A 24,755-nucleotide genomic window follows, 5' to 3' on the forward strand; every position below is an offset into this window, starting at 1 on the left:
TCTAAATTAGCAATTACCTTATAATGCGTTCTGACTTTTCTCTCGATGGGACACTAGATTTGCACTATTAAATTGGCATTTGTACTTGTTTAAAACTGTAGATGTGGTGTTCTCTGAGATGACCAATTCTGGCATCTTGTGGTATTTGCTACTTCTATTAAAGTATGGTCTTGGGATTTCCGATATGGTTCACTACAAATAATCCTCCTTTGTCTTGGCTGATACATAATTTCATGATAGAGGATTTACCACCACAGAGCATCTACAGAAGAGTCACTTTTCTCAGATAACAAAAAGATTTATTGCCTGACAGTAGAAAAGATATTTGGTCAGGGATAATTACTAAGACATTAGGAAGCTGGTACAGTAGTTGGTTAGCTCAGTTTGTAACACAGAGTGATACCATCAGCGCCACTTCAATTCCCAGATTGGCTGAGGTCACCATGAAGGTCTCACCTTCTTAGCCTCTCCCCTCCCCTGAGGCATGGTGATTCTCACTTTAAACCATCACCAGTCATCTCTCTCTCTCTCTCTCTCTCTCTAATGACAGAGAGTCATCTGGTCCTCTGGGACTGTGGCAAACTTACTTTTATCGTGAGTTGCTTGAATTTGCAGTACACACATTGGCTGTGTTTGTGATTACCAACCAACACTAATTATATTTTAATTCCGTTTGGAACATCCCGAAGACATGACAATGCGACATGAATATATGTTATCTCTGTTATCTGACACTACCCCATTTCTTAACTTCCTTCTTCTGTTTTGTCACCTGGAAATCACTTTATGGAGGAGAAAGTGAGGTCTGCAGATGCTGGAGATCAGAGCTGGAAATGTGTTGCAGCAGGTCAGGCAGCATCCAGGGAACAGGAGAATCGACGTTTCGGGCATAAGCCCTTCTTCAGTCACAAGTAAAATGTGCAAACTCCACTCACACAGTCACCCTGGTGCTGTGAGGCAGCAGTGCTAACCACTGAGCCACCCTGCCTCCCATAATAATTGCAAGTTGCTATATTGCCATGCTCATAGAGTTGCTATGTAGTAAATCAGATAATTCCCCCTTTAAATCTGGTAAGGTAGATATCTACAAGTATTCACTGAAAATACCGGTGCAAATCAGCAGGTCTGGCAGCATCTGTGAAGTGGAGCAGGGTGTCACGGAGGGAACAGTCCCTACAGAATGCTGACAATGATGGGGGGATAAAGATGTTTTTAGCAGTCACATCCTGCTGGAAGTGGTGGACATGGAGAGAATAGATCCTTTGAATATGGTGGCTAGTGGATTCCTGAAGAAGGGCTTATGCCCGAAACGTCGATTCTCCTGTTCCCTGGATGCTGCCTGACCTGCTGCGCTTTTCCAGCAACACATTTCCAATCACTTTATGGATGTGATTAATTCAAGACATTTATTTCCACTTTGGAGAAGGTATACATGAGAAAGTTACATGTAACTATCTTGACTACACCTCCCTAGAATTTTGTGTAAGAGATTTCAGTTAGGATCTGTCATTCGAAAGAAATCCAACAGACTGACAGATTAAATTAGATTAGGTTAGATTCCCTAAAGTGTGGAAACAGGCCATTCAGCCCAACCAGTCCACATGGAACCTCCGAAGAGTAACCCACCCAGACCCATTTCCCTCTGACTAATGCACCTAGCACTATGGGCAATTTAGCATGGCCAATTCACCTGACTTGCACATCTTTGGACTGTGGGAGGAAACCGGAGAACCTGGAGGTAACCCTCGCAGTCACAAGTAAAATGTGCAAACTCCACTCACACAGTCACCCTGGTGCTGTGAGGCAGCAGTGCTAACCACTGAGCCACCCTGCCTCCCATAATAATTGCAAGTTGCTATATTGCCAAGCTCATAGAGTTGCTATGTAGTAAATCAGATAATTCCCCCTTTAAATCTGGTAAGGTAGGTATCTACAAGTATTCACCGAAAATACCGGTGCAACTCAGCAGGTCTGGCAGCATCTGTGAAGTGGAGCAGGGTGTCACGGAGGGAACAGTCCCTACAGAATGCTGACAGTGATGGGGGGATAAAGATGTTTTTAGCAGTCACATCCTGCTGGAAGTGGTGGACATGGAGAGAATAGATCCTTTGAATATGGTGGCTAGTGGAATGCAAAATCAGGACACAGAAACCTCCGTGACATCCTAGCCCATTCGTCTACACATTCTCACTCTCCCATGGCACCTTTGCATGCCTATTCACCTCCTCTTTATTAAAAGCTCCAAACACATCTCCCAGGTGAAGCAGAATTTTAATTGTACTTCTTTCAATCTTGTTTACTGTATTCACTGCTCACAGTGCAGTGTCCATCACCAAAAGCAGAGTGGGTGACTATTGTGTTGGACACCTCCACTCTGTTCTTGAGAATAAACCTCACCTTCCAGATGCTTGCCATTTCAATAAGTCACCTTGCTCTCATGCTAACATTTCTGTCCTGTACCTGCTGTAATGTTCTGCAAGTATAATACTAACTTGAGGAAGACGACCTCGTTTTCTACTTAGGCACTATACAGTCTCCTACAAAGCCTCCTTTGCCCCTTCTCTACCTCTGTCAAAAGTATATATTAAAAAGCTTCTCATCACTTTCACTTCTTAAGAAGGGTCTGATCAGACTCAAAATGTTAACTCTGTTTCTCTCTCCAAAGATGCTGCCAGACCTGCTGAGTTTTCTGTACTTGTTTCAGATTTCCAGCATCTGCAGTATTTTGGTTTATCCAAAGTATTCAATTTTTATTATCTGTGTCCTGTTCTGAAGAAGTAAGCTGGGCTTTCAATTACTCCAATTCTCCTGCTCCAGTTTGTGGTAGAACCTTTATATTTTTCTAGTTATTCACATCAAATAATTTGTTTCAGTAACCCAAAGTAAATAAGCAGAAAGTAATACTTCTTCTTTGATTCCAAAATAAACAGGGGACCTCTTCAGTGATTTGAATGAGGTTACTAATTTGTTGACAATTCACATTTAGTTATAGGGATCTGTATATTATTTGTCTGTGCTATCAAAGAATGGCAATGTCAGACCACGATGTAATTAGGACAAGCAGAAGAGTGAGAACTTCTACTTCATTATTCTCTGCTGGATGGAAAGTCAGCTAGTATTCGCACTCAAATTCAATTGGGTCTCTTGTTAAATGATGCATCTCCAAGTTCGCAAGAAACTTCTCAAGTTTAATTTATTAAAAGGATAGACAAATGGACCAGAATTATCAAATTGTGACAAAAAGGAAAGATCAACTTGTGAGCGAAAAAACAAATGAATTGGAACATACTGAAAAGCCAACATCTTGTGAATTGCTTATCACCATTAACGCGCAAGTTGACAGGCACACTCAGGGATCAATTTGTGCTTTACTGTTGCCTTTGCAAAAATGGCATTATACCTTCAGGAGGTTGATAAACTTTCTAAATTTCCACTTTAATTGTTTATTAAACACAAAAGGTAAATCTACACAAAAATCATGTCTGTATTCTTTAAAAGCTGTAATAATTGTCAATAAATGCCAATCAATTTAGTTATAGAGTCATACAACATGGTAGGAGACCCTGCGGTCCAACTCTTCCATGCCGACCAAGCTTCCCAAACTAAATTAGTATTACCTGCCTGCATTCTGCCTATGTCTCTCTAAACTATAGAAAATACACATTTGAAGAACAAAGTTTGCTTTCTTCAAGTAGTTAATTGCATTTGGAGTTTCTAAAAATTCAACTTTCTCTCTCATAATCCAAACCTTCTTGCCTCTTCTTTTTTATCTTTCTGTTCTTAATTTGACATTGAATTATTCATTCTAATTCACCTTCCTTCCTAGTCACTCTTTTGTTTATTTTTCAATTCTTTTGTCTTTTTGGTGACAGAAATGTACAGTGGGTCTTGTTGTTACCTCAAGGTCCAGACTGCCCTGTTGCCTTTTAGGAGAAAGTGAGGACTGCACATACTGGAGATCAGAGCTGAAAATGTGTGCTGGAATAGCGCAGTAGGTCAGGCAGCATTCAAGGAGCAGGAGAATCGACGTTTCGGGCATGAACCCTTCTTCAGGAAGCCCATCTTCCTGCTGCGCTGACCTGCTGCGCTTTTCCAGCAACACATTTTCTGCCCTATTGCCTTTGCCTTACTATTACCAGACTATACTTTCAGCAACCCACAGAGCAAAATATTTTTCTGCTGAAGGGTAATTAAGAGTATCCTAGAATCCCTACAGTGTGGAAACAGGCCCTTTCTCCCAACAAGTCCTCACCGACCCTCCGAAGAATAACCCATCCAGACCCATTCCCGACATCTACCCCTGACTAATGCACCGAACCTACACAGCCCTGAACACTATGGGCAATTTAGCATGGCCAATTCACCTAAACTGCACATCTTTGGATTGTGGGAGGAAACCGGAGCACACAGAGGAAACCACGCAGAGAATGTGCAAACTCCGCAGAGACAGTAGCCCAAGACTTGAATTGAACCTGTGTCCCTGGCACTGTAAGGCAGCAGTGAACCACCGGGATGAACTAACTGGAAATACCAGCAATTCTGTGCTAGTAATATATAAAACCATTCAAAACGACTCTGAAAGATTCACTCTTGAAGACTGTACCCCTTGTAACTGATATTTTTTGTCTGTTTAATTTGAAGTAATTTCCACATGATAAAGTCCTTTATCCACAAGGGGTTTACCCTTTCCATTCTTTCAATAAAATGACTCACATATTTGGATCAACATAAAGTTTTATTTTATAAACATAAATATATCTGTGTCAATTGTCATTTTTACAACTCTTTTTTAAGGGAATGAATGTGTCAATAACTTTCTCTACTTTTCTATACTGCTTTTTATTCACACTTAAAAATGTTGAAAATGTATCTAAGTGACAAGGTAGAAATAATTCAAGACTCAGCCAACAACCAAAAAAGAATTGAGGCTTTTTTTTTAAAAAGGGTAGCGAACAAATCATACCATGTGTATATAGCTACAGCAGTTCTGTTGCAAAAAGGAAAACTGTGTTAAATGCAAGTCTCCATCTCAGCTACTTCTCGACTACATTGTTTAAGGATCTCCTGCACAGCATTTAAGTTAGGAACTGATCTATGGCATAATATAATGAAAGAACACTCCTAAACTGGAAGGAAAGGAAATTGGAGGAATTAGAAAATATTATTCTTTCAAATCAAGTAATAATTGGTTCATAAACAACACTGGCATAGAAACTGGATTGAGTCATCTTCCCAAATCTAAAATAATGTGTAATGTGGGGGAAAAAATGATATTGCAAGCTAAGAAGTACAGTTGATGTCATTTATAAAAAAACACCAAATACACTGCTATAATAGGTGTAGAATTATCTAATGTTTCAGCATTAATTTTCAACCATAACTAGATACTCATTAAAGACCTACTGATACTGGTCAACATTTATTTTTAAATTGGAGCAGCAACTACTGAACTTGATGAGTAAAGATTCATTCTGGATTAATTCACCCAGCAGTATTACAGAATCATTTCCATAGCTCAACATTTTTCTTGCTGACTCAGAGCAGGCTTCATAAAAAGTCAAATTGCATGGACTGCAAGATCAAGAAGATGATAAATGGCACTACTTCAATTTACTAAGCAAGTACCAGAAAATGGTGTAGTGGGTATAATTAAGATGAAAGTCCACAAGTACAATTGAAAGGTTTGCAGAGGGCAATACTCAACAACAAGTAACTTTACAACATGCATTTAAAAGATCCATTGCCAAATTCACAACTGCTAGAAACCTCTAATGGACATTAATAAGAACAATTGTTGTATATTCTACTATCAGAAGAGCATATATTAATGCTCAGTGAAAGGAAAATTTGATATAAATACTGGTACTGCTTTGGAGTGACCAGTACAATTTTGCTCTGATTTTCTTTGTTTATTATGTTAAAGATAAAACTAAAACATCAGTGGTAGAGAGTTGAATTTTATCATTCATTTCGATTACTTTAAGTGTAGATGAGATTAGATTAGATTAAATTCCCTACAGTATGGAAACAGGCCCTTCGGCCCAAAAAGCCCACACTGACCCTCTAAAGAGTAACCCACCCAGACCCATTCCCCTATCCTATGTTTAACCTGACTAATGCACCTAACACTATGCAGTTTAGCATGCCCAATTCATCTGACCAGTACATCTTTGGATTGTGAAAGGAAACCAGAGTACCTGGAGAAAACCCAAACAAACACAAGGAGAATGTGCAAATTCCACACAGACGGTCACCCAAGGCTGGAATCAAACCCAGGCCCCTGGTGCTGTGAGGCAACTGTGCTAACCATTGAGCCACCATGCCATCCCAATTTTACTTTATATCCACTGATCTCAGCAATACAAGAAAAAAAAATACATACATTGCCTATTTTAAAGATCAGCATTTCTGATCTTCACGGTTAGCACTGTATCAATTACTGGAAGGATAATGCAGATATTATGAATGCACAAATTGTAAGTAATAAACATAGAGATATTGTTTAAAATATTGGATTTCTTTGTAATTGAATCATTGTAAATAATCTTTGATCACTTCTTGATATTTTGGTTCCTCATCTCATTCAAACTATATTAATCCATTTCTTTAACACTGAAAACTATATCAAACTAGAATTGATATATTGGCAATGTTTTATTGGATAATCAAATTTGAAATCAATACTGCATTGTCGAGTAGAACTTTATGGCTTTTCTTCTAATGTGTTTGGAAGAGGAGAGACATTCAATTAAGCTGGATGGTGACATGTCTAAACTCCATCACCATCCCAGCAGAATTGTTGGGGGTGTGAAAGTTCATGGCCAGAGATCCCAGTCCACTTCAAGTCGAAGCCTTTAACTGGCTAATTACTGATCACTGAAAAGCACCATCCCACTGCCACTGATATAACCTAGTAGTAGGTGGGTGCGTCATCATAATAATGATACATGAATAGCCTGCCTATCATCTCTTGTGAATGTGGAGCTCCTTGTTCAATGGCAGATGTCATGACATCAGGAAGGCCTAGCCACTGAAAGCTAACCCCCACCATTGCTGCCTGTAACCCCTGTGATTCCCCACCTGATGATACCCTTCCCAACATTACCTACCTGTGGCCTGGGTCACTCCTCAGTTCTGGGCCTCTTATAGGTGCTGTTCTAGCTGAAGCCACAGCTTTCTCAGTTGCACTGATGTTTAAAGTTGAACAGTTAGAAATGTTGCTGACTCCTGATTCACCAGTTGCTCCAGGTAAATGGGCTTTCCTGACTCAAGGGTCTTGATCACAGCAAAGACCTGCAGATGGCCAATTAACTGCCTGAGTGGCACATAAAATTCCCCTGAGGGTCAACTGGGGTCTCTCGTCAGCTCTTTAGTCAGCAGGAAAGACCCCTGGTGCCTTGATAAAATCTAAACCATTGAAACTAAATTTTAAATTCATGGAATACCAGACCGGCATTGATGACATTCTCAGATCCAACAACATTAAGTAAACACGTTGTGTCGTAGTTACATAGTCACTGTTCTTTTGCTTATATCTTAACTTTAGTTTCAGTTTTATCTTAATAATGAATGACATGAAATAACAAAGCAGTTATTTTAAGGAACCTTTCACTTAGTTAAAAGACTGAACTGAATTGTTTTTATCTCCACATTCATCAATCCTACAATAATGAATGATTCTAGCACAATCAATCGTGACAGGTACTTAATTGCAAGAACTTTCTGGATAGTTTGACATATTTGTATCGCTGAAAAGGCATTTCCTCAAAGGAATTAAAAAGAGAGTGAACCAATTAAACACTTTTAGTTAAAGTAGGAGTCAAGTTTTGATTTTAGCAGCTATGCCTAAAATGTCCTTTATTATTTTTCCTCTGGGAAAGAATGAAACAAATTTGGAAAACAAAGACCTTTGAAATGGATCTTTTAAAAATCATTACTCACTTCAAATTCTTCAAAACAAACTGGATAGCAGAAAACCATATTAAATGGACATTTTATTTAAACTTCTAGGGGAGAATTTTTAGAAGAGATTATGTTTGAAATGAACATACTTTAGCTTGGACGCATAGCAGGACAGAATTGTCACTATGGTTGCAATCAGGAGATTGAGTCCAAATTGTCCCTGAAATTGGGCCGGTCAGGTTAGTTTAAGTTTCCACTCAAATGGATTTGTGTAGCCTCAAATATAAAATTCCATAAACCATCACAACTAGTCACTACAATGCCACACAATCTTTCTCTTTACTCAAAAAAAAAATATTGACATATTTCAAAGCAGTTATTAATAATACTGAAAGTGGATTATCACAAAAAAACACTTATTAAGAATATCTAGTCCTTTGCCTGACAGTACCATGATTTTCAGCTACTAAAAAAGGAAAAGAAAACTGAAGCATTTGCGAGTTTCATTGGTGTGCAACAGTCAATTTCTTTGCAAATTCAACAGTGTTTTAATATGTAAAGGCTTTCAACACAAGCTAACTAATCTCAAGGCACATGCAACTTATGCTCTGCTCAAACAGGCACAAGGGACATAAACTCACTGTCCTCTGTATTTCAGTCTGGGACCACATCCAATTATGTGAATCAGGCTGGCTTTGAACCAAAGGTTTCTCCAAACAGCGCTTAAGATTGCGGAACCTTAATTTGCACTTGATGTAACTTGCACTAAGAGTTTCTACTATCTTTGGCATTGGTTTAGCTGATTTTATCCAGATTGTGCTGAAAAAACTAGCGGAAACTCTAAGCCCAGGTGTTTTGCAGAGACACGAGCAATTAAAGAACAGGAAAACAGCACTTGGAATGCTCACATGAATTGTTCCATGGAGAGAAACTGAAGCAAAACCAAACAACATTACTCTCCCATGATAATGCTACAAGGGAGTTAGTGCTGCATGAATGAGGCAGGTTGCAGACAGAGACACAAATATATGCAATTAAGTAGCATAGCAACAACTTAAGTGATTGTTGTACTGTTAGACCATTAAGCAGGATACAAGTCTTGTGAGGACAAGAGTGTAAATAACTCCAGGCAGGGTCACCACCAATAACCTCCAGCAATTTGACCAGAGCACTGATAGAATAGACCAGTACCAGGAAATAAAAATTACAACAAAACACAGAATTGATCTATGATCAGAGGACTGAGAAAAACATTGTGTACTTAAACTGTTTAAACATATGTAGAACTTTACATCCACTACCAAAAGTTGATTTTCCTTGGTATTGCAATATAAATAAAACACAACTATGTAGGAATTTTATAAATCACAACTGCAAATTACGAGTTGTTTGAAGCATACAAAATAGTTTTCTCTCATAATGAGTGAAACCAATACCATTTTAAGGTGGTCAGTAATTTGCGAGAGACTTACACAACATTGAAAAGACCAAAGTGAAACAAAACCTTTCCCCTTTAGTGTCCTAAGGTGTCCATTTCCTAGCTTAACTCAAATTTTCATTTGATTTTGAGATTTTATCAAACACCAGTGCCAGGGATGGATAGCATTTAACAGCCACTGTTTATCAAGTTCTCCAAATCCAGGCAGAGCATTACCAAATTCAGAACAACATCTACCATTGTGACAAAGAATGTCCTTTCACTCAATATTAAAGATTACCATCTGCTGCAAGTTTTAGGTAACCTTTCTGAATTAATGCCAAATCACAGCCAATATCATGATTTGTACCTGCACCCACTAGAAAATACTTAGAGCCAATTCTAAAATTACTTTACAAAGAATGATAATAGCTATGAAGAAGAACATTTCAGTCCAGCTTTTCGAGCTGATTCAGTTTTTTTTTAGCTTAATGCATAACTTAGTGCCAGTGCGATATTTTTCTTAACAAAGTTGCAAACACTCCAAAATGATCAATTCTGAAAGGAAATGAGCATTAAACATCTGTTCAGAGGAGCTATGCATCCCTGGATAAAAAACACGTTTCTTGCATCAGACAGTGCATTATCAGTTGACAAAAATAATAAAACTGCATTAATCAAAATCACAATGGAAAAAACATTAAACAACTTCGCAGTAAATCATCTTATAAAATAGAGTCTATCGACTGTATTTTATTTCAGTTTCCAGTTCTACACATCACTGTAACAAAAATAACAAATAATGCACATTGCCAGTTAACCAGGTTCCTGTCCACCATTCACTAATATAATTACTTATTAATGTACAATTCACTGTCAAATATAGCCCTTTATTGAGATCTACATTCCTTCACATGAGGTTGATATTCTATGTGAAAATCATGATGCAATTATCTTATAGTGTGTGATCCAGTGATTTTTTTTTCTGAACAAGTCCTGTTCATTTAGTTTTAATTACAGTATTGATTGTCATTGTAGTTCCTTTTAAATGTTGTTCATCTTCAGTATTTCCAAAATGCAATAATAAACACATTGGTAACTCTGTTTTGCTGTGTGTCATTTCCTGATTGTTACCATGGAAGTATACCTTTCATGATCAAATTTCTTGTGATAGAGAGTATGTGAGTGTGGATACCTTAAAGTCTGAGGAATGACCAATTGTGTCCATGCTATTTGCTTCGACTGAAGTGGCTATAAGATATTTGAGGAAGTTCTTGCGTTAATGTTTTAAAAAATAGTGGAACTGAATTCCAGAAATCCTGTGTCACTAAATGTACTTTATAAGTCAAATTTTTGCAAATGTATTTATGGGAATTGCATAGTGCAGCTTATTTCTTATGCTTTTTTTATGGATGAAAAGTGTATTATTGTGACAAATTCAATATCCATTACAAACAGACAATTTTAAAACAATGTTATTCAAATCAAAACAAAGGATGGTAATTAAATGGAGGCAACTGGAATCTTGTCTATTTGTTGTAGAGCCAAAAAACATTCTGCTGCCACTTCTCAGGCAGGTCGGCTCAATGAAGGGCCGTTCAGGCATTTAAATGCATACGGATGAACCTTCCTCAATGTAAAGCTTTTTTTAGGTAAAAGGCTTTTCTGGATGACAAGAGCTGCCAGCTAATCATAGACTGACAGCTCCATTATATGGCAGTGCTATGAGGGAGGCAGTAGATACTGTGAGGACAACATCAATTTTAGGTTCAAGGCAATCATGGGATCCCAGGCTGCAGATAAGTTTTTATTTATTCATTCACAGGATTATAGAGTCTCCAGCTAGGCTCACATTTATTACCCATTCCTAATGGTTAAGAGTCAACCACACTGCTGTGGGTCTGGAGTCATGTGTAGGCCAGACCAGTAAGGATGGCACTTTCCTTCCCTAAATGACATTAGTGTACCAGATTAATTTTTTTGACAGTCAACAATGGATTCATGGTCATCACTAGTCTCTTAATTTCAGATTTATTTTTAATTGAATTCAAATTCCACCATCTGCTGTGGTGGGATTCAAACCTGAATACCCTGAACATGATGTGGGTCTCTGGATTAACAGTCCAGTGATAATACCACTGGGCCATCAACTTCCCCATGCCCTTGGGGGGAAAGGGATTGGCAGCACAGGCAGAGGGCAGATCTCATTCCCAATAATCCCAGCTCCATTATTCTCAATACCAGGTCTCTCAACTTGGCACAGTGCTTTAAAATAATGGACACTCCCATACTCCACCAAGCAATTTTCACCATTTTGCGTGCTGTGTTCACACATGTTGATCATTATCCTTCCACTTACCACCAGTGGCTGCAGAACGTGGCAATTAAGTGGGCATTAGTTGCTCATGTAACATCCTCAATTGGCTAAAAGTGGGAAGCAGGTTCATGGACTTTCATTACCAATGTTTAGTCAATGTGGAGGCAGCGAGCACCCATACCTCACCATCCTGCCTGATTTAATGTCCCTCCATTCCCCAAATCATCTCATAGGACAGCATTGAATTATACCCAAAGAATTTCCAATTAGGGTGAGGAAGTAAGGATGTAGAGCTTGGGAAATATCTGAAATTAATTACCCTTGCATCATTTTACATTTTATTGGCTATTTCATTTTACCTGGTTAATCTCTTTTAGGAGAAAGTGAGGACTGCAGATGCTGGAGATCAGAGCTGAAATGTGTTGCTTGAAAAACACAGCAGGTCAGGTAGCATCCAAGGAGCAGAAGAATCAACGTTTTGGGCATGGCGTATGCCCGAAACGTCGATACTCCTGCTCCTTGGATGCTGCCTGACGTGCTGTGCTTTTCCAGCAACACATTTTCAGCTCGTACCTGCTTAATTTCCCTTGTTTAATTCATGTGATTTAAATTTTCATAATCATTTTCCAAGGGCAGACATCCAGCATGTCCATTAAAACTGGTTTGTTATTGACAAACTGAGTGATTTACTGAGTGTTGCCAAAGGCATTTTCCTGGCAACTGCAAAATTTGCAATCTCCAGAGTTTCAAACCTCAATTGAGAAAGAGAAAGGTTATTGATAAGCTGCAAATATTCATGACGATTTGTTCAACCCACTATCAGAACTAGCTGTTAAATATTCATTAAGCTTTCAATCTTAAGAATTTTGGAGAAAATAATTAATTCCTTTGTAGTCTGCTGTTTTTTGTCAGAGAATCAAATAGGTTGATTTTAAAAAAGCTAGTCAACAAATGAATTGTTCCACTGCAGCGTTGTGTAACCAAACCTCAGGTGTATCCAAACTAATGTGAAAATGAGAGAATAATCCGTCTTAATTTTGTTATATCATTCAATGATATTGTGATTCTTTAGGCTGTTTTTACAAAGCCCTTTTGTGTCATAGCTTCAGCCTCTTTGTAGAATGTCAATGTTGCTTGCTTCAGATATATAGATATCACAAAGCAGGTGACAACCCTTAAATAAAACTGCTAGATTCACTAAGATGGTTGCTGAGAAGACTGACGTTTGACTGACGTTAAGTTTTAATGAACTGGCAGGATTCCTTTCAGATTGCTATGCTTCAGATGTAAACAATTCCAGAATTGCACAAAACTAATACAAAAACAGCTGCAGAAGACTTTCATGATGCATGAGAGCCTCTCCAGGAGGTACTCTTGCACTGTTTTGAGTACCCAGCACTACAATATAAATCCAAGCCGACATTCTGCACACAGTAAAACTTGTTAACCTTGACTAGATAACATGTTGCTTGTTAAGAAGAAAATTCATTTTGTCTGGATGTTTTGTGTGAGCAAACCATTTATCATCTGTATTTGATTACTTACAATGTGAAGCTGTAGGTAGTCTCCAAGCCCAGCAGAACTATCTACACGCACCAAAATGGCATCTTTTACATGCGTGTCAAATCCCACTGCCAGTCTGTCTGCTCGGGTGCTTGGTCTGTCATTGGGAGGCCATGTATAAGTGATTAGTCCACCACCTCGGCTAAAGATGTATGTTGTGCCAGCTGAGAAAAGAAAATATGTGGTTTCAAAAGATTGCCTTTTAAATATACAGTCTTCAATGAATTACAATTATCTGTCCAAATGCATACCTGAAAATAATTTATATGGTAAATATGTATATTATTTGCATTATAACACATTTTTATGATCTGAAATACATAAAATATATAAACTGCTCTAGATAGCAACACTTTTTAAAAGTGTTACCATTGACACACTGAAGATAGCCCTTTTATAAACCTTACACCAGTATTATGTAAACTCGACTTAGTACATACGTTATAAATAACTATCATGGATTCCAGGTGACGCTAATAGACTTAGTGAAGTCATGAACCACTTGGATATATTACTCATTACTCACTGCCAATCATCTATTAAAAAGAAATCCAATTCCTGCATGGTGTTCGTAAGTCACCTCAGGCAGGGATGCCTAATGCACTATGAATGCCACTGGCAGAGTGGTTTTGTGCGCTGTGAGCCTAGGAACACTAAGCAACATAAACACAATAGATACAAATATCTCATCATGTATCAGATTTATAAATCAGGTAGAAATGAAGATACTCCTGTGGTGTCACACAGTGATTCAAATTGGCTTATCATCCCCTACTGATTTATGATCAGCATAGTACATCAGCAAATAAATGTTGACTCCCTCCTGCATTTGTTGAGATCTCAGCCCAAACTTTAGGCAGTGAGAGGTCATTCTTGTAGCTAATTTATTCTTCTGAAACCCACTTCCTCTTTGAAGCTAACTGCGAAACCCCGGAGTACGGGTGAAAGAGGACAGAAGGAGGCAGTCAGTCTAGTCAGGAAGGAGATTATTTAACTGTGTCATTGAGACTGGTGGACAGGAATGAGAATTGGATCAGGAGTTAGGATCCAATGGAATGATCCCTGACAGAAAGTAAGTGATCAAGGTTGGAATGTAGTTGTCTTGTTGATGCCAGTCAAGACAGTAACAGACAGAGACGAGGAGGTAGAGGTAGCCAAGGGAGCATCTTACTCCTCCTGAACCTCAAGTGAGCCGCATAAAGGGGTCGATCCAGAAACACCAGGGTTTCTCCTGGCTACCAAGCAGCTCACTCCATGGTTTAGCTGTCATGGTGACTTTTCCGTGGGCCTGCAAAATTCTGAAATTTAACATGCAGTTGCAATCCTGACTATATCATCAGGCTGAAACTATTCAATTTAAATTGAAGCCCCTTCAGCAGGAGTTTCTAACTGGCTTCAACATCAGAAAAGATGAAATGTCACTGGGTGAAGATGGTGCAGCCTATGGGCAGAAAACAAACTCAGGCAATTTTAATCCACCCATGCACTGCATCCACTGGGTGAAATGTAAATTTGATTTTGATTGATTGTTCTTGTTTCTGGCCACTTCTCATGTGTTAAACCTAGTTTTGTAGTTATGGCAACAATATGCTCTTTCAACTTCTTTTCTCTGGATTATGGAAGACAGTTTCAAGGATCTGATGTGACTGTAAAGAATTCATTAAAATTCATTTTGTACTGTTTACATGAGATCTCCTTCCACAAGATCATTGTCACCAAATGGTGCCACATGCACATCATGCAGCCTCATCACTGGACCCATGGGCATGGAAGGGAGTTTGGTACGAAAGTGGGATGCTGAGACGATGTTTAATGGCCATGTTAATGTAAGGGTAAATGATGATCACTGTTTTAAAATTCCACAAGACTGAAATCTATGTCATACTGGTGAACTATTTAATTGCAGGTTTATTTTTGTGTCATGAAACTGTAAAGTAAACTGCAACAGTGATTTGAAAATTATGTTCCTTCCCCAGTATTTTCCAAATATTTTCATCCAATTTGTTGTTCCATATTCTACAGTCTCTCCTGAACTGAGAAAGCAAGCAGACAGACAATCTGGTACTTTCAGCCAGCTGCTTGAATGTGCGTGAGACAGGGATGTGATCATTCACCCTCCTATTTTTCTTTATCCCTCAAGGGAACTGCTTTGCATGGTTCAGCATCTCCCCAGTGTTTTTCATTTGGATGTGGCCAATAACAGAAAAGAATCCATATCTTACCACTCTTTAATTCAATACAATGGTGCACGCAAGCAGTCCATCAAACCCAATGATTAAAATATAAAAGAAAACAATTAGAAAACAATTTCATTGGTCCTTTATTAACTTAGTTATTTTTGTCTATATTTAATGGGTTTTTTTTAAAATATCATTTTTATACATTGTTCTTTAGATATCTTAGAGAAGTATTCATTATTTTTTGCAATCTAAAGTTGTGTTATATCTTGTTTTGTAACAAACACAGACTTTCCTAGCACATTGCTGTGACTCTAACCTTGTGGCTCAACGCACTAAAGAGAATCAATGTGAATGAGCTGTTTATATCTCTTTCATGATACTGGTGAAGAGCCATCAAAAGCTAAGCTCCAGTTATTAAATGGAAGCAGAGTTTGACAATACCTTTTATCAAACACCAAGGCAAAAATAGGACATAAAATGCTTAGAATGAATAGGTCACTGAATATTTGGCAGGTGCAGTGAGTTGGATACATGCCTTTCACCTCCAGGATCTTTCAAATCTAGCCAAGACTGAGTGGTTGATAGCGTATTATTTTTCTGGCTTGAACTGTTCTAAATGAAGTGTCTTCTTAGTCCAGATCTTACAAGGCACACATCTACAATATGCAAGTACTCCTAATTCAACACCAATTGGCACTAATTGATAATCTAACTCAGAGAAGCAAAAACATGATTGTGGTGGAAAACGAAAGGTTCAGAGTTGAGTTGGCAGCTTACTGTTAGAATAAAAGGAGCTTTATGTTGCATATACTTGAAGGAATGTTTCCTGTAAATACTTAACTGCTACAACTGGGAGGGGGATGGTGACGGGGAGTATTTTAAACATCAATGATGAGTGAATTGATGTCAGATGGGAGTTAAAGAAAATCTCATACCTGACACCATGTCTCTTTCAACACACATTTATAGGATTACATATATCGGATATATGACGTAAAAAGAGGCTATTCAGCCCAACCTGCTTACACAGCCAAGAAAACTCTCCTTGTGTCTCTTCCCATGTTTGCTCCCCTGCATTTACCACCATTAACTATCTATTTCTTTCTCTCTCATAGATTTAGCCATCTTTCCCTTAAATGCATCCATACTGTTTACTTCAAACATTCTAAATGGTACTGAATTCCAACTACTGATCTTTCTTTGTGTAAACAAAAACATTTTTTCCGAATTTTTAATTGGATTTCTGAATGAATATTGATAGCCTCCAGTTATGCCTTTCCCACAAGATGAAACATTGTTTTGTGTACACTCAATTAAACTCATAGCTTTAAAGATCTCTTTTAGGCTACCCTTCAGTCTTTTTTTTTCCAACAGCAAAGAAACACAGGGTGTCCATTCTTTCTTGACATGTATACCCATGCATGTCTGGTAAAATGCTTGCAAATCTTCTCTGCACATTATCTAGTGCTTCTATATCCTCTATATATGAGACCAAAACTACATGCAGTATTCGAAGTCTGATCTAACCAAAGTTCAATAGGGCTTTACAATATACCTTATCTACTTTTTAATTTTTAAAAAATTCTGTTCCTTTATCCCATCTGAATTTAAATGGTTCAAATACGATTCTTCTGACAAAATGTATTTTTCATTCTTATCTTTATAAGTTTTTTTTGTCCATGTTGTATGTTTGTTAATGTCCTCCTGAAATGTGTTGCAGTGTGCCTCTACATTGACTATAGTCCCTAAATGCCCTTTCCAATATGTAAGTTTGGATGTTCCCATAGAGAAAGGGAAACAGAAGTTGGGACTTCATCTCAATCCCAAAACCATTCTCAGAAGAAAGCGGTCACAGTCTTTGTAATTTTCACAAAGGTTCCCTCATAACAAATGAAAATAGTTTGAACCATTACTAGTAGGCAGGCTGTCAAAGCTACGGGGTCAATTGGGCCGACTGTCAGTTTGAGACAAGATGCAGATTGCAGTAAAAGGTCAACAACAATTTTCACATGGAAGCACCTTCTCATCTTTTTTTTTTAGGAAAGTTTTAAATAGAGAGCATATTAAGCTGCCAAATTATCACTGTTGGTGGTGGGCTTGGGGATAGATCAGTCCACAAGATGACCTTTGGTGGCCCCTGTGCCCAAACAGGCAGAGGGGATGTATAGGCTCATCTGGACTGTTGGCTTCCTCCTCATCTACTCTGTAGGCTTGCCTGAAGTCATTTAAATGGACTCCTATTGAATCAGGAACCTGAAGGCCAAATAGAAAGCTCTATTTAGCCTCCTTTAATGTATCTTTAACAAGGTTCCAATTGGCTACTTGCCAGGAACCTCCATTCCTAACTTCCTTGGTGCATGAAAATTAAGCCTTTTGTGTCTTTCACAAATTTAAAAATTATGTTTTTGATTTCAAAGCCCATTAACATAAATTGTGAACAAGAAATCCTTGTGCAACACCACTTGCAAATTTCTGCCACTCTGAAGAAATGTCTTTTACTCCTATATTTTCTGTTTTGAAAACAGCTGGTAATCCATTCCACCATTTGTCACCTAACTGGGCATTCCCTGACATTATTCAGACATTTATTATAAGCACCTTCTTGAAACTCCTTTGAAAATTCCCCAAACAAAACCCCCATTGCCAATTTCAAGATGTTCAGCAAATCCTCCAATTTCCTACACACACCAGGCATTCACTTATTAGTTATGTTCCTGCTCATGTTGGCAGCCAGCTTCTGAACTTGGCTGACTGTCAAGCATGAAATCTATTGAGAAACCACAGCATCCAATAAATTCAAGCCTTCAATTCAAAAATCTGAATCTTGACCCAACTCACGGTCCTGTGGAAATATCAGGCTTGGATGTTCAAAAGGAATTCATATCAAAACCTTCCGAACAAAGATTTGTGTACTGCTGAGAAAAGACATTTTGTCAAGCCGTTCATCTTGCACTCTTTGGGACGATTTGCAGAAAGTACAAGTATAAAGGAAAACCAATGTTCATACTGTACAAGAGAAGAATGCTGATTGGTTGGTAAGTGGAATCCAATTGGTAGAGGCATTGCCATGGAAAATATAGGAACAAAAGTAGGCCATTCAGCCTGTCAAGCCTGCCCCATCACTTGTTACAATCATGGCTGTTCAAACATTTCAATGAGTATTACCCATCCCATCTCCATAATCCTGTATATGGTGCTAATCAGAAATCTTTCAATCTCACCCTTACACTTACTCAAAGACTGAACATCCACAGGACTTGATGGTCGAGGATTTCAAGGTTGAAGTAAAAACAATTCTTATTTCAGACTAAGCAGCATCAACTTTATGTTTAAATTGTACCCCCTGGTTCTAAACTCCCCAACCAGGGAACACATTTCACCTGCATCTACCTTGTGTATCTTTTTAAGTAGCTTTTATGTTACAATTACACCACCTCTCATTCTTTTCAACTCAAGAGAAAACAGGCCCAGCTTTCACCAGTTCTCCTCCTAGTACAGTCCGCCATCCTGGGAAGGTCTGGTGAATCCTTTTTTTTTGCACTCCCTCTATGGTAATATTCTCTTTCCCGAGGTAAAGAAACTAAAACTGCACACAGTACTCCAAGTGCAGTCTAACCAAAATCCTACACAATTGAAGCAAGACTTCACAACTTATGTACTCCAATCCTGATGATGGACAGTTAACTGTCAAGCTTTGTATAATTTTAATCCAGACATGTTCAATTCTGATCCCCTTGCTGTAGGAAAGATGTTGTGAAACTTGAAAGGGTTCAGAATAGATTTACAAGGATGTTGGCAAGATTGGAGGGTTTGAGCTATAGAGAGAGGCTGAATAAACTAGGGCTGTTTTCATTGGAGCATCAGAGGCTGACGGGTGACATTATAATATTACAATATTTTTACAATATATGTTAATGATATAGAAGATGGTATTAGTAATAACATTAGCAAATTTGCTGATGATACTAAGCTGGGTGGCAGGGTGAAATGTGAGGAGGATGTTAGGAGATTACAGGGTGACCTGGACAGGTTAGGTGAGTGGTCAGATGCATGGCAGATGCAGTTTAATGTGGATAAATGTATGGGTATCCACTTTGGTGACAAGAACAGGAAGGCAGATTACTACCTAAATGGAATCAATTTAGGTAAAGGGGTAGTACAAAGAGATCTGGGTGTTCTTGTACACCAGTCAATGAAGGTAAGCATGCAGGTACAGCAGGCAGTGAAGAAAGCTAATAGCATGCTGGCCTTCATAACAAGAGGGATTGAGTATAGAAGCAAAGAGGTTCTTCTGCAGCTGTACAGGGCCCTGGTGAGACCACATCTGGAGTATTTTGTGCAGTTCTGGTCTCCAGATTTGAGGAAAGACATTCTGGCTATTGAGGGAGTGCAGCGTAGGTTCACGAGGTCAATTCCTGGAATGGTGGGACTACCTTACGCTGAAAGACTGGAGCGACTGGACTTGTATACCCTTGAGTTTAGAAGACTGAGGGGATCTGATTGAGACATATAAGATTATTAAAGGATTGGACACTCTGGAGGCAGGAAACATGTTTCCGCTGAGGGTGCGTGCCAAACCAGAGGACATAACTTAAAAATACAGGGTAGACCATTTAGGACAGAGATGAGGAGAAACTTCTTCACCCAGAGAGAGGTGGCTGTGTGGAATGCTCTGCCCCAGAGGGCAGTGGAGGCCCAGTCTCTGGATTCATTTAAGGAAGAGTTGGATAGAGCTCTCAAGGATAGTGGAATCAAGGGTTATGGAGATAAGGCAGGAACAGGATACTGATTAAGGATGATCAGCAATCATCATATTGAATGGTGGTGCAGGCTCGAAGGGCAGAATGGCCTACTCCTGCACCTGTTGTCTATTATGGGGACATGAATAGGGTGATCAGTGAAGATTTTTTCCCCAGGGTAAGTGAGTACAAAAGTAGAGGGGATAGGTTTAGGGTGAGATTTTAAAGGAATCTAAGGGGCAACTTTTTCACACATGAACTTTCCATTCCCTAAGAATGGGAGCCTCTGTATTAATATATGCAGATTTAGTACACACCAATGCACCATTGTGAGCCTGACTGAGAGTCCAAAAGTGATTGTCAGCATAATTTTGGTTATTTAGCACACATTGGTTTTTAGCACATTTAGCACACAGACCATGGTTATTTAGCACACAGACCATGGTTATTTAGCACACAGTGTCCACTTGCAGAATAACACCAAATATCGGAGCTATTATGAGTTTTGCAAAGAAAGGGCTGTTTGCGATAGATTTGTTTGTACTATTCCAAAATGATTTGTCACGTATTAAGAATTCAACACACATTCAATTTTGGGTTACTGAAAATACGAAAAGGAAAAACAATTCACGAGCTAAAAACTCTCCAGCTTGAAAAAGTGATGATTGAGTAGCCTTATTTCAAGAATTAATTTGCCAGCTTCCTGGCTTTCCATTCCCCATTTTGTCATAAAATGAAGTAAGTAGGGAGGAGCTGGTTGAGTTTGGGATTCAGATATTCAACATTTTAATATCTTAACTGAAACAAACCAATCCATTTTGTTTGAAGTTAAAACTCTCCCATAGTTCTCAGGCTCAGGCATGACAAATGGTCATTTGCTTAAGAATGATAAACCGAGCAAATTGATGGGAAAGCAGAATAGATGATAACTCACCCCATTTATACTGACTGGGATCAACAACTGGTGACTTATGTCTACTTCAGTAAGTACTTGTGCAGATTTTCTTCAGATACCATTTCACTTTTGGTTTTAAAACTTTTTTTGCAGATAACATTTTGACATCCGCAGAAAAGATTCCTTCTCTGACCTTTAGTGGTTTCAACAAACCTATAATGGTTACCCTGACTTATTCCACTAGGGTTTGACAGGATGGAAGTTACAATGATTTTACTCACATCCCATAATCAATTAAATATTTGATTTGTTTGACTGTATTTGTCTTTTAATTCTATACATTTATAATGAATCCATATTTCCAATCTCTGCCAGAGCATCTACAGTAAAGTCTTCTGATTGGTCTTACAAAATTTACCTCTACAGCTCCCTAAAGATCTATCTGGCCTTAGTCATCTCTATCTTGTACATGCTGTCTCTTAGCAAATATCACATAAAGACTTGAAGACCACTAGTACATCAGTGCCACCCAGCTCCAACTCTTCATCACCTTTCTCAACTGCCTCAGTATTTTCACAATCTGGTTGGAATCTTGTCATGGATGAATGAGGTTTCCTTCTCGTTAAACATTAAGAGAACTAGAACTGTTCTCTGCCATAAACTCCCTCATCACCAAATCTAGCCCAAGTTTATGGTTACTAGCTTAAACTGCCAACATTCTCATTGACCTACTTGAATCTAAGTTGAATTATAAACCCACACCACTCCATTGCAATAACATTCTTCACCCAAATAACACTGCTCTTTCAGCCCCATCTCAGTTATCTGTCATTAGAGACCTCATGTTTGCCCAGCATCTCAAAAATCAATAACACCAGCATTCTGTTTAATGGCTTGCTGCTCTCCATCCTCTTTGAATTCATATGAAGTTCTACTGTAAATAATTTTATCTTATACCAAATCCCACGGATCATCATTCTTGACCTTGCTGCCCTACATGAGCTCCAAGTCCTCAATAGCATCAAATTAGAAATTCTCATCTTTGTGTTTAAATACTTCATGAATCACTCCACTCAATCATTGTAAAGTCCTTCAGACACATAATCCTCACAAACTTCACTATTTCCCTGAATCTTCCCTGTTCTGACTTCAATTCCTTTGCCTTATCATTGGTGACTGGGATGGGTGGCACGGTGGCACAGTGGTTAGCACTGCTGCCTCACAGCGCCAGACACCTGGGTTCAATTCCCGCCTTAGGCGACTCTCTGTGTGGAGTTTGCACATTCTCCCCGTGCGTGCGTGGGTTTCCTCCGGGTGCTCCGGTTTCCTCCCACAATCCAAAAATGTGTAGGTTAGGTGGATTGGCCATGCTAAATTGCCCGTAGTGTTAGGTGAAGGGGTAAATGTAGGAGAATGGGTCTGGGTAGGTTGCGCTTCGGCGGGTCGGTGTGGACTTGTTGGGCTGAAGGGCCTGTTTCCACACTGTAAGTAATCTAATCTAATCTAATCTAATTTCAGAGGCTAAATATTCACACATTAAATCACATGTTAATGATTTAGGACCCTTTTCTGTTGAGGTATATCTCCTCACTAAGATGCAGCACCTGCAGTGCCATGTGCAGACAGTTGATGGCTCCTTTCACCACTGGACATCCTACTATCCTGGCAAAGCCCTGTCCTTGCTCCTTTCACTTCTTTCTGTTTTGAGAGAATTCTGTTAAATCTCTTTTACAAACGTACAGGGTTTCTGTAACTTACTTTATACATGTGACACATGGTGAACTCTGAGTCATCAGAGATAACACTAACTCTTACCTAGAAGGATCTACTTGTCGAAACTGAAGCTTCAGGTCTGGTCAGAGGAAGTGACACAGTTCAATGACTACCTCCTGGTAAATTATTCCTGGCATTACTCCTGGCTAAGATAGAGATAAGGAAAGACATTTCTTTTGAGCACCCTTCTCCTACTCTCTCTGTGTGCAGCCATCCCTTATTCCATTACACTTTTGCTTGTGCCTTTTAATGATAGAGAGACTTTGGGGAGTCAGGAGGTGAGTTACATGCTGCAGTACTCCTATCCTCTGACTTGCTGTTGCAGCCACAGTGTGGTGAGTCCAGTTCAGTTTCTGGTTAATGGTGACCCACAGGATGTTGATAATATGTGAATTCAATGATGGCAACTCAATTGAATGTCAAGGGATGGTGGTTGGATTGCCTCTTAGTGGAGATGGTCATTACCTAGCATTTGTGTGGTGTGACTCTTACTTGTCCCTTGTCAGCCCAAGCCTATATATTGACTTACTGTAGTTGAACATGGACTACTTCATATCTGAGGAGTCATGAATGGTGCTGAACATTGTACAATCATCAGTGAACATCCCTATTTCTGACCTTATGATGGAGGGAAAGTTATTGGTGAAGCAGCTGAAGATGGTTGAGCCTTGGACACGACTCTAAGGAACTCCTGCAGAGATGTTTTGGAGCATAAATGACTGACGTCCAACAACCACAACCACTTTCCTAGCTGTAAAACACAGCAAGAAGGATTTTGTCCGTGGCACAACATTTGCATTGGCAGAACCAAAACTGTGAGTTTCATGCACTGTTTTCCTTTTTGTGATTTCCCACATTATTACAATTCAGATTTAAGCTGTTGGGTAGGTGCATCAGAGACAACTTGTAACCACACAGCAGAGAAAGCTTTTCATTATGAAAACCCACTATAAATGTACAGAACTGCAGGCAAGAGTGAATTATAAGAACCTCTGGTCAAACAGGGAGGCATTGCATCATCACCAAAATTTTCCTGCCCAGCCCCATTTCCATTAACATAAGATTTACTGAGTGTACAAAGGCAGCATTGATGCTGGTTACAATTTTAAATTTCACTTGTAAATATTTCATATTATATTGGTTTTACTTCATTCACGTGTGCGTTATCATTATTTGTTGAGGCCATATTAATCAGAGAGCTAAATCTATTGGCACGCCTCATGGCTTAAAGGGGAGTTAGGGACATTTCCTTTGTTGCAGAAGAATAAAGGTGTTATATTTTTGTTCACTGTTTATTGAATATTCCTGTTAGTGTCCAGATTGTACTGCGGGATATGTAAACATGCAGGTGTACCTGTGCCTTCCTCCTATGCGTTATAAAGATTGTCCAAGATAATTCTCAACACAGACAATTGAAATATTGTAAGTAAACTCAAGCCCCATTAGGTATCTTCCAGTTTATGTCCTGAGAGGGACTCACGTGAGAACCATATTGACCCTGCCCTTTAGGCACCTCATTTTCTTTCCTTGACTCAGAAACAACCCACTACATCAAGAATGCTAAGCCTCTTCCACCACTCCTCAATCTTTCTAAACACATGTACTGTCCTCCCTTGGATTCCTCTTCCACTCTCCATTACATCGGGTTCCTTTCAACAGTTTTCTCCACTCTAATTCTACTTCCCCCTCAAACCGTTACGGTGGCACAGTGGTTAGCACTGCTGCCTCACAGCGCCAGAGACCCAGGTTCAATTCCCGCCTCAGGCGACTGACTGTGTGGAGTTTGCACGTTCTCCCCGTGTCTGTGTGGGTTTCCTCCGGGTGCTCCGGTTTCCTCCCACCATCCAAAGATGTGCAGGGTCAGGTGAATTGGCCATACTAAATTGCCTGTCGTGTTAGGTAAGGGGTAAATGTAGGGGTATGGGTGGGTTTCGCTTTGGCGGGTCGGTGTGGACTTGTTGGGCCGAAG

General features: G+C 39.1%; 1 protein-coding gene across 33 annotated transcripts in view; it reads right to left on the reverse strand.

Moving 5' to 3' along the window:
• nrxn1a (neurexin 1a) overlaps nt 1–24,755 on the reverse strand; it is a 1,876,207-nt gene that overhangs the window by 418,848 nt on the left and 1,432,604 nt on the right. For all 33 annotated transcript variants that reach the window (XM_087991361.1, XM_087991355.1, XM_087991356.1 and 30 more), the window contains one exon: nt 13,182–13,363. In XM_087991361.1, the coding sequence (XP_087847487.1) occupies nt 13,182–13,363 (182 nt within the window). The remainder of the gene's footprint in view (nt 1–13,181; nt 13,364–24,755) is intronic.

This window comes from Chiloscyllium plagiosum, unplaced genomic scaffold, assembly GCF_037043375.1.
Source record: "Chiloscyllium plagiosum isolate Xiang-an unplaced genomic scaffold, Cpla_swu_hap1 HiC_scaffold_10, whole genome shotgun sequence".
In the NCBI taxonomy this organism is placed as follows: domain Eukaryota; kingdom Metazoa; phylum Chordata; class Chondrichthyes; order Orectolobiformes; family Hemiscylliidae; genus Chiloscyllium; species Chiloscyllium plagiosum.